Source organism: Pieris rapae, chromosome 17, assembly GCF_905147795.1.
Source record: "Pieris rapae chromosome 17, ilPieRapa1.1, whole genome shotgun sequence".
Classification (NCBI taxonomy): Eukaryota; Metazoa; Arthropoda; class Insecta; order Lepidoptera; family Pieridae; genus Pieris; species Pieris rapae.
In genome coordinates this window covers 8,878,611-8,893,748 of record NC_059525.1, presented here as the reverse complement: position 1 = coordinate 8,893,748, position 15,138 = coordinate 8,878,611, and the positions used below count along the sequence as shown (strand labels likewise).

Sequence of the window (15,138 nt, the reverse complement as noted above, 5' to 3'; positions counted from 1 at the left end):
TTTTAGAAAATCATTGAATGCAGTAATACTAACTTTTCAAAATAAAATAAAGTCGTCTTTCAGCAAAATATCAACTATATTTAAAGTACTTTCCCTTGATGTCCAATAGTCTTGGAACGGCCTGTATTTGTGACTGGTACTTCAGACTACTTACCACTTACTACTGAAATGATTCTATAAAATTTGGATCGTTACCAAAGTTAGCTATATAGATTTAAACTAAAATAAGGAACATTTATTGCATTTACTTTCCGATAAATTTGTGCACACACATACACAGATAACAAAACGAATACTTAGTCATGACAGGCTGATATTAAGACCGACATATCAATCTTCTATCACACACAGTTCAATCCTATTTACAGTCGATTAACCTCGAATTTCTGAATGCTGTAGTTTCTAAAAATATTTGATTTAACTATCTAGGTAACAAAAGGATTTTGTAGGATTGTTTTTTTATAGAACAGGCGCATCGACACTTAATGCCAGAGGGTTCACAAATGCGTCAGCATATTAAGAATTGGTACACTATTTTTCCTGAGATTCAGAAATACATTAGTGGACACTGGTCCCACATAGTGGTAGTGCACGGAAAAAACTGCTCTGAAAAACGCTCAGTTGTAGAGACGACGAGGTGATACGGTATTTCGTATTCCGCCTCGACGTTTGAGTTTATAAGATAGTTTCTTTTAAAATAGAACAGGGGGCAAACGGGCAGGAGGCTCGCCTGATGTTAAGTGATACCGCCGCCCATGGACACACTCAATGCCAGAGGGCTCGCGAGTGCTTTGCCGGCCTTTTAAGAATTGGTACGCTCTTTTCTTGAAGGACCCTAAGTCGTTTTCATGATATCACAAATACACATTCCATTCTATAACTTACCGATGTATCTTCGAATATCTTGTGATAATTAGGGACACAGAAGGGCGGAGCAGCCGATAGCTTTCGGATCATTTGGCACAGGACCCTGAAAGACGTCAATTACATTTTAATGAAACCCCTACGCGCTGAGCGACGCCTTCTTCGGCGTCTCCAAGTCGCCGACCTTAGTTGTCAAAGTTAAGTTTATGGCTTAATAAATACGATGGATTTTCTACTCTTATGTTGCATACGAGTGGAACAGATTCATCTATAAAAATTGCTTATAATATAATAATTAACAACGTGTTACGTGTTGCGTCATGACCGCTACCACCCCAACAAATTGTAACGGGTAAAATCCAGGTTAAACGGCGTATTGGTAAGGAAACATGGAATCGAAACGAAAGATTGGACAGGTATTGCAACTGGAAGAGTTCCTGCATCTGGCACAATACCAAGAAGCGTGTCTTGCTTCTCGAGTCCGTTAAATGGCATAAAAAGAAGATAATGATAAAACATTTACGAAGATCGGATTAAAAAGCATTAGACTCCACAATTTGACCATTACGTTGTTTGAATGTCCTTTTTTAGTATTACAGGGCAATTTTCACATATGGTAGGAGACCCCGTGGGAGGTCGTCCTTCACCAATCTGATAACCAGATACATAGAGAAAAATACGTCTCATCTGGTTATCAGATCGGTGAAGGACGACCTCCCACGGGCTCTTAGACCAATACGATGTGTCACGGCGCCGCTCAGACGACGCTTAAGACGGAGGGAAAGTTAATACAATTCACGGTATTAAATAGTTTAATACTATTTTACGTTTAATAAATTACAGATATTTAAACCTTTCTTCATATTAATATTTATATTAGCAATATAAAAATACATTTTATAAGAAGTAGTATGTATATCTAAGGAATAATAGAAAGATGAAACGTTATTAATTAATGGATAATCGATTAATTACAATTAAGTAAGCAGTAAAAATTATTATGAATTTCCGACTGTGAACTTAAAATACTACATTACTGAACTAACCATTTACTTCTCTCGTTCGTGTTTAAAACATTGTATAAAAACGGATTCATTTTCCTATCAGCTAAGTGTTCCACTAAACAGAATGGCTAGAATGTCCAATCGACTACAAGGCCCAAACAATCTTGATTATGTTTAGATCATCCGATAATACGAAGGACGTTCTGTTCACACTCCCTTTGGTTCTTTAACTTGGTTTTGTTATTTAAGATCTTTTTATCAATATTTTGTTATATATATATCTTCTTAATTAACTTATTTTTATCTTCTTTTCACAGGAGAACGAAGAGCTGGCAGCTACCTCGCACAAAGAATTAGTCTAGCTATTCAAAGGGGGAACGCTGCTAGTATCTTCGGAACCTTGCCTAAAGGGACTCCTTTTAATAAAATTTTTTAATTATTAAATTTTAAGGTTAGTTATTAAAGGTATATTTTTGTGTATTTTGTTATTTGTTTTGAATAAAAAAAAACATGTCGACCTTATACGAATTAAATTCATTAAAGCTTTTGAATTATTAACTTATTAAATTATAAGTAATTTTTATGTGCATGCCCTCCACATATTGAGCTTACATATTCGTTCTAGTTTGTATACATAACTTGCTTGTGCCTTTTTGGGTTATTTTAAGCTTTAATCAAATACATAAATTATTTGTAGCATCCTCCCACGTATGTATTAAATAATGTATACCGTATTGAGTCATTTGTCACCCTCTGTCAGTGATTAGTGACAGGCGATGTTACTCTAAAAATACTTACTGGTAATGTGGGTTCGTCGGGTAGGAGGGTGTCAGCTTGAGGACAGCTCGAAACGCCAAAACATCGCTGCTGCTGTTTTGGAAGAGGTGATCTAATCAGAAACAAAGTAATGTTCAATTATTATAAAAGTGTTGATTAACTATCCTACAAACTAACTACAAACAAAAGAATTAGTGGTGCTACAAACTTCCTAGATCTGGGCCGCTGATTTAAGAATCTTCATGATCATATTTGTCAATCTAATAGGTAAGTTGGTGACCAACCTCCTGTGCCTGACACAAACTAGACTTTTTAGGGTCTCATGGTGTTATCCTTCACCGTTCGAGCGAATGTTATATGCGCCCATAGACAGAATGTCCAATGGTGTACAGTCGGGATCAAACCTACAACCTCAATTATGAGAGTCGCACGCAACACTGCTCTTGTATCCAATTCAGTGATCAGTGACATAGTATTTACATATCATAATTTAATTCAGACAATCGATCAAACTCTGTGCAGTAATGAATAAGAATTGAGTTTACGTATCTTCGCAGTCTTATCCACCAATCATCGGGGATTCGGTTGATCTTTAAAACAAGGAATGAAATGACACAGGTGCAAATTGAATATACACCTTACGCCATAAATTACTTTCTACATCAAGAGCAGTGGCCGTGCAGCTCGCATCCCAGAAGTCTTGGGTTCGATCACCGGCCCTTTATGGCCTTATGCTTTCCGTATAAGGTTTTTTTCTATTTGCGTATTGAACATTTTCACGAACAGTGACGGAAAAAAGGTCTATATAATATATAATAGAATATATAATAAGACTTTGAGATAAAGTCGACGGCGTGTGTCAGGCACTGGAGGCTACCGCTTTAGTACATTGACACAGAATTAGAAATCTGAACCCCAGACCTAAAAAGTTGGAACGCCACTTACTTATTGCATACATTTTAGCGATAGTAATTGCGATTTCGGAGTTTTTTTATATAAAATTCCTCATCAATATCCGTAGGGCTAAGTCGCACGTACGTACGTCACAAGTACAAAAACTGTAAGGCCATTGGGTCAGAATCGATGTATTAAGATAAAAATCTATATATAGTATATATAAATTATTTTTATATGAAAAAGTTAAACGAAACAAAAAAAAACCATAGGCTTTGCTTAAACTGAGTTTAACGAAAACACGATTGTTGAAAAATTCAAAAAACTGTGTCCCAAAATTCAATTGTCAATAGCATAAACAAAATGGAAATGTTCTGAAACTATGAGATTCAATTGCAGTCTATTTTCCCGGTATTGCGATTACTATGTAGGTTTTATATCAGGTGCAGGAAATTAAACAAGCTATAAACATACTCTATTTCGCTTTGATAACATCTAAATAAATTTTTAAATTTAAATAAAACTAAATATTGGCGGAAGAGCGTATCTCTCTCTTTCTGGTTTCTTGTATCTGTGTTTGCCATGATAATGATGGTTTAATATTTTATAAGAGTACCAAGATTTTTTTACGCCGGCTTTTCTCTCGGCCCTCCGTCTTTTTTGGCGATGAGTAGGGATGTCTACCAAAAAAATGTAATGACGCGGAATAATTTACCTGTATTATAGATACAGGATATACATATACATATTTTATTTGTCTATGCATTTGTATATATAAAAATGAAAGGTACCTTAATCAGAGTTGGAGATGCTCCTGTGACCGAATATAACACTGACTCATTCATTCACATTTACCACTCTCTCATACACTAGTGTTGTAAAAAGTGATAAAATTGTCATACAAAAAATTGTATAAGTTTACTATGGAAAACCTGGGAATCCTGACACAGGTATATTTTATTAATAAGGCTTATCTTGCATGCAATTGTTTATAATAAATAATTTACTGCAAAACCCAACCTAGGAGTTTAGGCCCCTCTCTTTCGAATACTTCACGATTTTAACGGATAGAGCAGTTCTTATCCGGAGCTGGATATATTCGGTAGTGGGCTGATCGGTTTTAGAGAAAGCATTGAACAAAACACCTCGTAAATATAATCTTAAAGTTACGATGGCAAAGTATGAAAACACAGAATCAGTTCAATTGGGTCAATTGACTCGAAATCGTGACAGAATTTGAAACTAAGACGTGATGAAAATCATAAATAACGCTGTTCATGATAAAGCAGCTGTTTGTGGTCTATGGCTTATTAAACGTGTTCTTTTATCTGTGTTATTGGATAAGAATTTGGTTGGATTGTTTAAATACATTTTTTTTTATATTTTTTGATGGCTAACAATTTCAAGGTGTTATTTCTTCTGAGTTTCAGAGAGTCATTTTTGATGACCGTTTTCCATTTCTTTCCTTGATCTAGTCATAGTCATAGTCATAGTCATAATATATTTATTCATTTAGGTAAACATCTGGTTTCCTTATAGTGAAGGAGGTTTTTATTTAGTATACATTGATGACAGAATAGTCTCTAGAATAGTAAAAGCTGGTAATAGAAGGAAGGAGTGATGGCAGTATGTAGAAATTATTCCCAATTGTCCAATGGACGTTTATTGGAAATTCCATCCCACAGCTCAGCCTTCATAGGCAATTTAGGATCTCCGCCATTTAGTTGTGGAATAGGCTGTCTGACTCCATACAATTCGCTACCTCCCTATAATCTTTTAAAGCAATTCTGCATAAATATTTCTTAACCTTACCGTATCCTGATCCTTAAACCGTACTTTATGTTTATTATTAGCTTTTTAGTTTGTTTTATTAATATTTTTTTGTATTACATAATAGCCAATTATAACCATTAGAACGACAATGCAACAATTACATGACAACAATTAGAACCTTAATAATATAATAATTGTATTACTAAGGTTTTTAATATAAAACTCACTTTACTCATTTTACTACTTCTACGTTTTCTCTTACTAGAGTTGGAGAAGAGATCACAAAGTGTGAATAAGTAAATAAATAAGTAATATAAACAATGTGTGTACATGTGTAAATATACAATTTTGATCCGAACAGATAAAAGAGTTAGAAGTGTAGAGGAATTCATTAGACATATTATGGACAGGATTAGGTTAGGTTTAAAGACGTTATTTCTCAAAAAAGACAAAAATGTCACTTACATGAAAATAATTCTTACAAAACATTACATTATAGTCGTTCCGAAAATAATAAAACGATAGCCGTAAATGCAATAAACTTTAATGTAAAAGTAACCAAAGATATGACTTAAAATTAATTGTAAGAAATGAAATTAAAATCTTGTTTAACATATTCTTCGATTTCAATGAATTGAAAGAAGTAATATTTTTTATATTTGTGGGTTTACCATACAGCTGTGCGCCTTCTAGTAAACATTTTTTTGCCATAAGCGTTTGACACATACTTCTAGGAGTCATATTCATATATTACGCTTTGAATTAAAGGGTTAAAATAATTATATCTAGCATCAATTAGAGCATAGGACCTAATTAAACGCTGTTGGTAGTTGATATTCCGACGCCAAACTAACGCTTAAGTAGATAGAATGTCTTATCTTTATTTACGCAGAATGTTGGCCGTAAAGCTTACTTTACCGTCACTTTCTTGTCAATAATAATTGTCCTTTGTTTTATTATATTGACGTATGAGGACGTGAGAAAGTGTGCGTAACTAAAACACGAAATTAGATATATTTATTTATTTATTTACAAAAAAGATCTTATCCCTTCATTAAGAAGAATTCAAATACTTATCAAAAACATAAAAAAGTAGTAGTATAGGCACTAAATAGTACAACGTCTGGACAATTTAAAAGCTGCGTTAAAAAATATGTAATGGTATGTTTGAAAGAAAGAAAAAAAATATTTAGGTAAAAAGAAAGTGTAGTAGCCTCCACACTAGGATTCCCTGTATCATGGGCAGTCGAGTCTCTTCCATTTGACGTGTTAACGGTACCTGACGATAATTTTAACAAAAGACGTTTAATAATTAAACTACTGTTGCTCAAGAAGAATATTTTCTGTTTCAGCATAGTATGAGAAGATGTTGTTTTAAATTGTTAATTAACATATAAAGTTAATTTAAATTTTTGTTAAAACGTTAGTGAAAATTTTGATCTTAAGATTTTTAACAACAAAAGACCTCTAGGTTAACAAAGAAAGACCTCTGGTTAACAAAGAAAAGACGCGTTGGCAAAACAATTTTGGATTGTTTTTGTGTAGGTTTGCGCTATGTAGTGTGGTCGGTGTATGTTTCCAAAAAAGTCTCCATATTGCCATTGAGTATCTTATCTAATCGATCGTCTACCCGTTAAAAGTTTTGTATATAATCGAATTTAATAAGAAGGCCTCTATCACAACACACCCATATTAACTAAAAATATATGAAAAGCCTTTGAGTTCGAAGGCGCTGAAAAAAACTCTTAGTGTCACTGCATTCGAATTGGCGGTACAAAAATTTTAATAACGAAATAATTAGTAAAAGGATAAATAGCTGGTTTGAAATGTCATTATTATCGACCCTTAGTACGTCGGCTTGATTGGATACCGAGTGGTTTTCTTTAACGCATTAAAAACATATTTTTAAAAGAGTTTATAGACGATTAGGATAACGGATTAATAGGAACTTACCTTTTTCGTAGAAATACCTACTTGCTACGAGAGAAATAAGAAGCTGGAGGCTGGTATGTCTGTGAATAGGAATTAAATGTTATTCAGCAGTATTGACTTAAGCGTGCGACAAAACCCAGCTGTACTAATGGACTTTTCTTTTTAAATCCTCGTACGGTGAAGGAAAATTGAGTGAGGAAACTGGCATGCCTTAGACCAGTGTTACCTAACGTGGGACCACGCCCTAGAGATGGGCAATTTCATTGTTTCAAGAGCATATCAGAAAATGTAATATATTTTTTTTAATTTGAATTTCAGTTACTCACTGTGTTTCGTAACAATTTCCTATCATTAAGTTTCTTAAGTGTACAATTATTTTTTTAATAAACTAATTAATATTGAAAACCATTGTATGTTTTTCATTTCATTTCAAAAGAACTTTAGAAAAGCTAAAGTAGGCTGCCAGTGTCAGTCACACAAGACTGCCTGCAATCAATTACTATTAGAATTTTTTTCTCAAAACTGATACAGAAATCTGAGGCCAAGGATCATGGATTAAGGTGATATTCATATTTTTTAGAAAATTATTTGTTCCAAAGCGCTATTCGGTAGTTAAATTGGAAAACCAATTTCCTAACAGACTGCTCTGAAATTTTTGTATCGGGAAAATTTACATAGTGTTTTTGGTAACACATTTATTAAAATAATTTGATATCCTATTCTTAAATAAATGTTATATAAATATGAATTGTATATAATGTAACTAATATTTAAAATAAGGATAACAGAGATACACAAATCTGAATAAAAAGAATAAATTAACTTTACAAATTAATAGACGATAACATTAATATATACACACACACGCATACGTGTGCACATATATAAAATATAAATCATCCATCATCTTTAAACCTGGTGTAAAATAAAAAATACTAGTAAAATTCTAGAGATATGCACTTAACAATACTTTCTTTAAAATTGATCATACTAATTTCCAATAAACCAATACTGTTTGTATCCTTTTGATTTGGTATTTCAAGTTTTGTCACGAACACGTGAAATGAAAGATTTTTCGTTTTAAAATGTTCTTTCCCAACGGGAAATATTAAAAGCAAAAATTTCAACTATAGTCACGTCTAAGCCATGTTATATAACATTTGTAGGAAAGAAGTGACGATAAAATGTATCAAGCAAACGGTAAACAAATCAATTGTTAACTATGGCGGACATATCTACGCAGAGATATAGCGTCTCTTTGCGTGTTCTATAAAGTGTACTACAGTGAGTGTTCTCAGGAATTGTTTGGGATAATCCTTCCTGCCTCGTTTCAGCATCGTACGAGCCGCATGAATACTAAATTTCACCAACATCACCTTGATGGCTGGAAATCTTCCACAGTCCATTTCACAAGGCATTTTCTTTTGCGAACTAGCGAACTGTGGAATCGACCACCGACGGGGGTCTTCCCTGAGAGATATTACCTCCAACAATTCAAAATTACGAGCGTACTACTCCCTTAAAGGCCGGCAACGCACCCACTAAAATTGGGTGTCTATGACTGCCTTTTTAGGCGTCCCACCCCTCGTTTGTTATTTATTATATAAAAACAATCAAAAACGTTCTTGATTTTGTTTATCCGTTTATTATTCGAAATAGATTATAGATAAGGAAAAAACATTCAATGGTTATTTAGGTACGTTTATAAATAAGGAAACAAAGCCGGCTTTCTCGAAGATTCCTCTTGAAATGTCAATTGTCAGCTAAGTCAAATGGGAAATATTGTTGCTAGTGGCAGGTTAAGATGAGTTGAGTCATTTGGATAAATGTTACGGTTTCTATTTCTTTTGTGTATATTGAAATAAATATATTTTATTTCTTTAATACCGCCCTTGGTACGTCGTAAAAATGACTTTTTATAATAATAACATAAACATTTTTATTCCAAAAATCCAAGGATGTCTTTATTCTACGGAAATATTCCGTTCCGTGTGCACAAAGTTAGGAATGCTCGTTAACCGTATTTTTCTTCAGGGCACGGAGCCTTTGCACATTACCTGCATAAGTTTAAAATTAGGACGAGCCGAACGTGTGCCTGTAGTAATGAAAAACAAACAGTAGAACATGTGCTTCAACATTGCCCTATATTCGCATCGTCCAGGCGCGACCTGGAGCAACAAATGCAGATGACTGTAGACCGTAACAGCCTGCAGGACATGTAAATAAAGCACAGACCGTGCCTGGTACAGTTCTGCGATAAAATTATTAAATATATAAAGACAGCAAACAAAACTGAAAGAGCGGGTCTCGCGATGAATTGTTGATATTACCGATGTAGCCGGGGCGGGGCGTATTTGGCGGGACGCACACAACACAACACACAATTCTTGAACTAGTCTATTGTAACTGTACCTGTTTTTTTTGTTTTTTGGAAAAAATTGAGCGAAAGAAAATGTCACTGTATACAATGGAGTAGAGTAGAGTATAATTAAAAAAAACGTATTCTACTTTCCTGAAATAGATATGTAACAACCATAAAGATACTTTTAGATTGTATAAAATGTACAAATAATCATAAAAATTTCCGTTAGACAGTTAAAAAATAATTAATAATTAAAGAATGGAGTTCCACGTTGGTAAATTATTATGTTTTAGACATTCTTCAAAATACCGTCGTAATGTTTTTTATTTGATACATAATAAAATACTTTTTTTTGTATCTGTAATGTTTATACTAAACATTAGCAAGTGACATTACTTCACGACTTTGTTCCCCGGGGCAAGCGATATGTCAGATCTTTATCGGAAACTCAATCGGCACGCGTAGATACGCCTACACAAGTGTAATAGAAAAGCGTGATATCGTAAATAGAATTATATTGATTGATGTCAGGTGTCAAATACCTCTTCAATGTAACTTGATAAACTCCTGCAATGTACATTTAATTTATTTTTCAGTATTTAAATATATATAATATATAAAATAAATAATAACAATGTTTAAATCTTCGAATAGAAAAAAAGGTATTAAGAATCGTAAAAGAAAAAGGAAACTAATATCCCTTTAATTATTCCTAAAAAAAAAGATTTTGCTTTTACGTTTTTGTTCCTTCGTTCATAATTCATAATTTAAATTAACTGAAATGAGAAATTATTTTAGTTACATAACAGGAGTTAAATGTTAAAGTTAAAAAAAGTAAAATCAATTATTTATGGGCAACTAAAGTCGGATAACGATAAATACATTTTGTAGTATTTTTAAATGATATTGACAATGAATAAATGATGTTGACAATGTACTAAAATGTTTAAAATAGTTTTGTATGTGCTAAGTTCCAATGATCACACCACCACTCCTCATCTAATATTTGATAGACAAGATGTCTTAGCAGTACTATGTACAAAGTCGTAAATTAATTCTGTCCCAGTGCCTCATACTTTTCTGGGCCGATAAGAGAGTCGATGTGTTGAATATTAGTATTGCCAGTACATATAAATTACCCATCACAAGTATTATTCCTACCTTATTAATACGAGTAGAAAGTCTTTTAGATATATAGCAATCAGAACCGTTCGATAAATAAAACCTTGTAATCGTAATTAATAATGCATATTAGTAAATAGTATGTTTATTTAAAGAAAACACTTTTCACCGGATTGAAGCTATGTATACTAAACTTATAATTATTTAACATAATTAGGGCCTGTTTCACAATGTCCGGATAAGTTCCAAATAAGCTATTTGTTACTTATTGGTAGGATAAATAGTCATGAAATTCGAAGTATCTTATTTGGAACTTTTATCTTTCGAATAATTTATGTGTTGCATAGCTATTTGGCACTTTATCCATACATTGTGAAACAGGCCCTTAATATATTTATTGTAGTAGAAAAAAAGAGAAGTGAAGGAGAGAGAAAAATTAACAGAGATTACAGAAAAAAAAAACCGAAACAGGTCAAGCTAAAATCGTTTAAAAATACTATCATACAAGAAGAAATGTAAGCGCTTACCAGCTTGTGTGATTGCCGCATTGCTTGGATCGAAGATCTCGTCATCCACGGCGACGACGGCATACTCTCCATTGGCAAGAAGACCACGACGCAATAGCACCTTCACAAAGTCCACCAGAGCAATGTTCTCGCCGAGAAACACGTATACTGTTAAAAAAATAAACTTCTTTATGAGCTTATGTTTCGAAAAATGATGTACTCTATGCAACTTTACAGAAATTTGTTATAAATAGTTAAATTAGATAATATCTTAATTAATTAAAGAAATTATCAAAATATATTAATAATTTGGAATGTTATGGATAATATTACTACTATGACTTTATCATATTTTGTTTACGTTAAGAATATTCTTGCTTCAGTTTTATATCAAGCTCATGTATGACTTTGATTTATTGCATATTATGACCGTGACTTGAGCACCCATATTTCATATGCATGCATATGTGCATTTGCAGCTTTTGATGCCATTTTTATATTCATGGGAGTAGTGTTGAGGTCATAGGTTCTATCCCCGCTCCAATGGACTTTCTTACTAGGTTCGCATTTAACATTTACTCGAACGAAGACTGAGGCCCAGACCTAAAAAGGTTTTAGCGCCACTGATTTATTTTTCATAATACTATCAATATTTTTAAAGACATTAAATTTCATGCAGACTCGTATCTTTCTATGATCGTACATTTAGTCAACATTATGTTTTTATTTTATTTATTTATTTTTTATAGAACAGTTGGCAAACGGGCAGGAGGCTCACCTGATGTTAAGTGATACCGCCGCCCATGGAGACTATCATCTAATCTCATCCCAAAGGGCTCGCGAGTGCGTTGCCGGCCTTTCAAAAATTGGTACCGGATAAAGGACCCTAAGTCGAATTGGTTCGGAAACCAGTTATTAGATTACCTAAGATTTTAACTTAATAATAATAACTAACAAAGATACTAAGTTAGTTACAAAATTGTCTAGAATGTAATAAATCTGTGCCTCTTTCTACGTCTGTCTACTGATAATTTGTTTTTTTCTAATATGCCTTTAGTATTAGAAACTAATTGAACTGAATTTAAAATGACATGTGAAGAACTTTTAGAAGTTAGGTACTCTGCCTTTTGTAGTTGTGCTTTAATGCGAAATACAGCTCTCGGCTGCCTCAAACAGCCTGTAAACTTATAAGCGACTTTCAAAAGTGAAGTTATCAGGATTGGAATACTTTTTGAAGAATTTTACTTGTTCAAAGGGTTCCATAGTACTGTAGAATATATGTTATTTAACAATTATTCTACTCAGAAAGCCAATTTTCTCGCTGTTATTTTATATTAATCCAGAGAATCCACCGGAATCCAGATTTAGCTCTATGATAAACGAGCTAGGTCTGGGTTCACAATTTAAAATCATATAATCTTTAATAAGTATAAATCGATTTTTTTCTTCGTATTTGTTAGGTTTTTTATAAGTTGTCACATTAATTTTTTTTCTTTGTTCCAGTGTATGAATGTGCCGAGCATTAGCAAGATTTTGAAAAAAAATAACAAAGAATGTGTATGATCCTACAAATCAAATCAAAATTTCATTTATACTTTACTCATGAACGTCAAAAGATATAATACGCTTTTAAATTTCCATTAAGGCCCAGTACAGGTACCGAGTGAAATGTAGTTCTAAAAAAGTAAAGTAATAAAAATTTGACTTAGGATTCTTTAAGAAACTGTACCAATTATAAAAAAGCCGGCAACCGCGAGTTTATTTTATTAAATAAAATTGAAGATTCGACAGTATTCGGCAAAAACGGTATTTACATAATTGTATTTTGGTTAAAAATTGAATTTTCCACGATACGTAAACGTTTTATGATAGTGATGATGCCTTGGACACAGAAGTTTGGAGAATTAATAAAATTTGGTTGTGTTATCACATGGTTTACAAAAAATCAGACTTAGCAACGTCAAAGATCCCAGTACCTCAGCTGGTCTTTAAAAACTTTTGAGAGGAAATGCGCAAACGCATTTCCAACGTAGATATCTTAAATGCCAATATTTCAGGTAAATCTGCATTTCCATTACTAAGTTGACTTAATAATCTAGTAAGCGGAGAAAAATATGCAAAATAAATTCCTAGCGAATGTAATTACTTTATTCATTATGTACAATAATCTATATAATATATATAAATATTATATTAATAGCTTTAATCTACATCTATACTAATATTATAAAGAGGAAAGGTTTGATTTTTTGTTTGTTTGTATGTATTGAATAGGCTCCGAAACTACTTGGCAGATTTGAAAAATTCTTTCACTGTTGGAAAGCTACATCATTCCTGAGTGACATAGGCTATATTTCATTTTCAAAAAAAATAGGCATCCTTACTAAAATTACGATAACATTAACATTTGTTTATTATTTGATACAATTCTAACAGATGGCGCTGTGTTAAAGGTAGTTTAGTTTAGGTCCGTGTCGTGGTACCAACGTTTCACATAAGTTCTCCTACGGTTTCCCTTGATTAATTTACTACTATGTAATATAACAAAAACCTTAGCCACAGCAACGCTTGGCCGAGTCTGCTAGTATATTAATTAATTATCACAGTTTTTTTACCGTATTTACATTGCAATGACCCATTAAGGGAAAATCGGCCTATTATAGCCAACCAAATAAGGGGACATGTTTATTATAAAATTATCAAAATCGATATTCTTCATTTCTTCGTTTTCTATTGAACCTGTTTCCTGTCCGAGATTATTAAAGGCTGCTGATTCCTAGGAAGTGCAAGTTATAAATAAATGTTCCTTTGACATGTTTTCTATTTTTTCCAATATCTAATCATTTTTGTACGTCGGTTTTTAGATCACATATTGATTTCAAAGTTTCCTGTATTTGTCTGTATGCTATAATTATGTATTACTTTAGTGTGTTCCTAATTGTATTTATTATAATTAACATTTTTTAAATTAAAATATAGTTTACCGACATATTAATTGTTTTATATAAGAGCTGAGAACTCAACTTTTTTCGCCAATTGATTATTGTTATATGAATGAATACATAATTTTCACGTAACGGAAACTTGACTGGTCTAATCGCTATTGACCAATCATAATCAAACACATTTTTTACAACATTTTCACAGTTAATACATACTTCTAGTCTTCTCGTAAGTCTGCTCCACAATCTTCTCCATTTGCGATATGTGTCGTGGTATGTAATCGGCAAAGCGATGCTCCGCTGTTATCGTCAATCCGTTGCTTTGAGACAACTCCTGCGCAGGTATGTAAAAATACATCTTCAAAATTAAAACAAAATAATTTTATTCATACAGATTACTTCTAAACACATTTATGTCAATAAATAAACGAATTTCATTCCCATTAACTGCCAGTTCTAACATAGAACATACAAGAATCTGCATCTTTGGCCCGTGACCAACACGGCACCGATATGAGCCCCTCCTAAGTATGAAGGCTTTACCGGTCACAAACATAGACATAGGTTATTTTCTACTCCTTAAAAATGGCTGAACCGATATGGCTGAAAAATGGCGGGGAGATAGCTGAGAACCAGGCAGGATATGTTTTATCATATTTCCATGGGACGTGACATTAAATTATATACCTATAGGTATAAGAAAACTCAAAAATCAGGAAAAACGAAAAAACATTTCGAAAAAACATAAATAATGTGAAGTAAGGCAGGTCGTGCCACTGATTCATTTTTAGTATACTGTCAAAATATTATTTAATAATTTGTCACTTTTTCTATACATTAATCAGCCTTGTAACTTATGATATTAATTATCTCTAAGAATCTATAAATACCTACACTATATCGATAACTACATTAAACAAAATAATAAACAAACGTCTATCTGCCTTCATCAGACTTCCTTT

At 32.8% G+C, this 15,138-nt stretch overlaps 1 protein-coding gene across 1 annotated transcript in view; it reads right to left on the bottom strand.

Annotated features, from left to right (window-relative positions):
• Positions 1 to 15,138, bottom strand: part of LOC111002000 (guanylate cyclase 32E) — an 84,964-nt gene that overhangs the window by 50,686 nt on the left and 19,140 nt on the right. Inside the window, exons 6-9 of the mRNA XM_045632025.1 lie at positions 14,393 to 14,510; positions 11,256 to 11,402; positions 2,667 to 2,757; positions 886 to 970 (exon numbers count right to left, since the gene is read on the bottom strand). Coding sequence (XP_045487981.1) covers positions 886 to 970; positions 2,667 to 2,757; positions 11,256 to 11,402; positions 14,393 to 14,510 — 441 coding nt within the window. The remainder of the gene's footprint in view (positions 1 to 885; positions 971 to 2,666; positions 2,758 to 11,255; positions 11,403 to 14,392; positions 14,511 to 15,138) is intronic.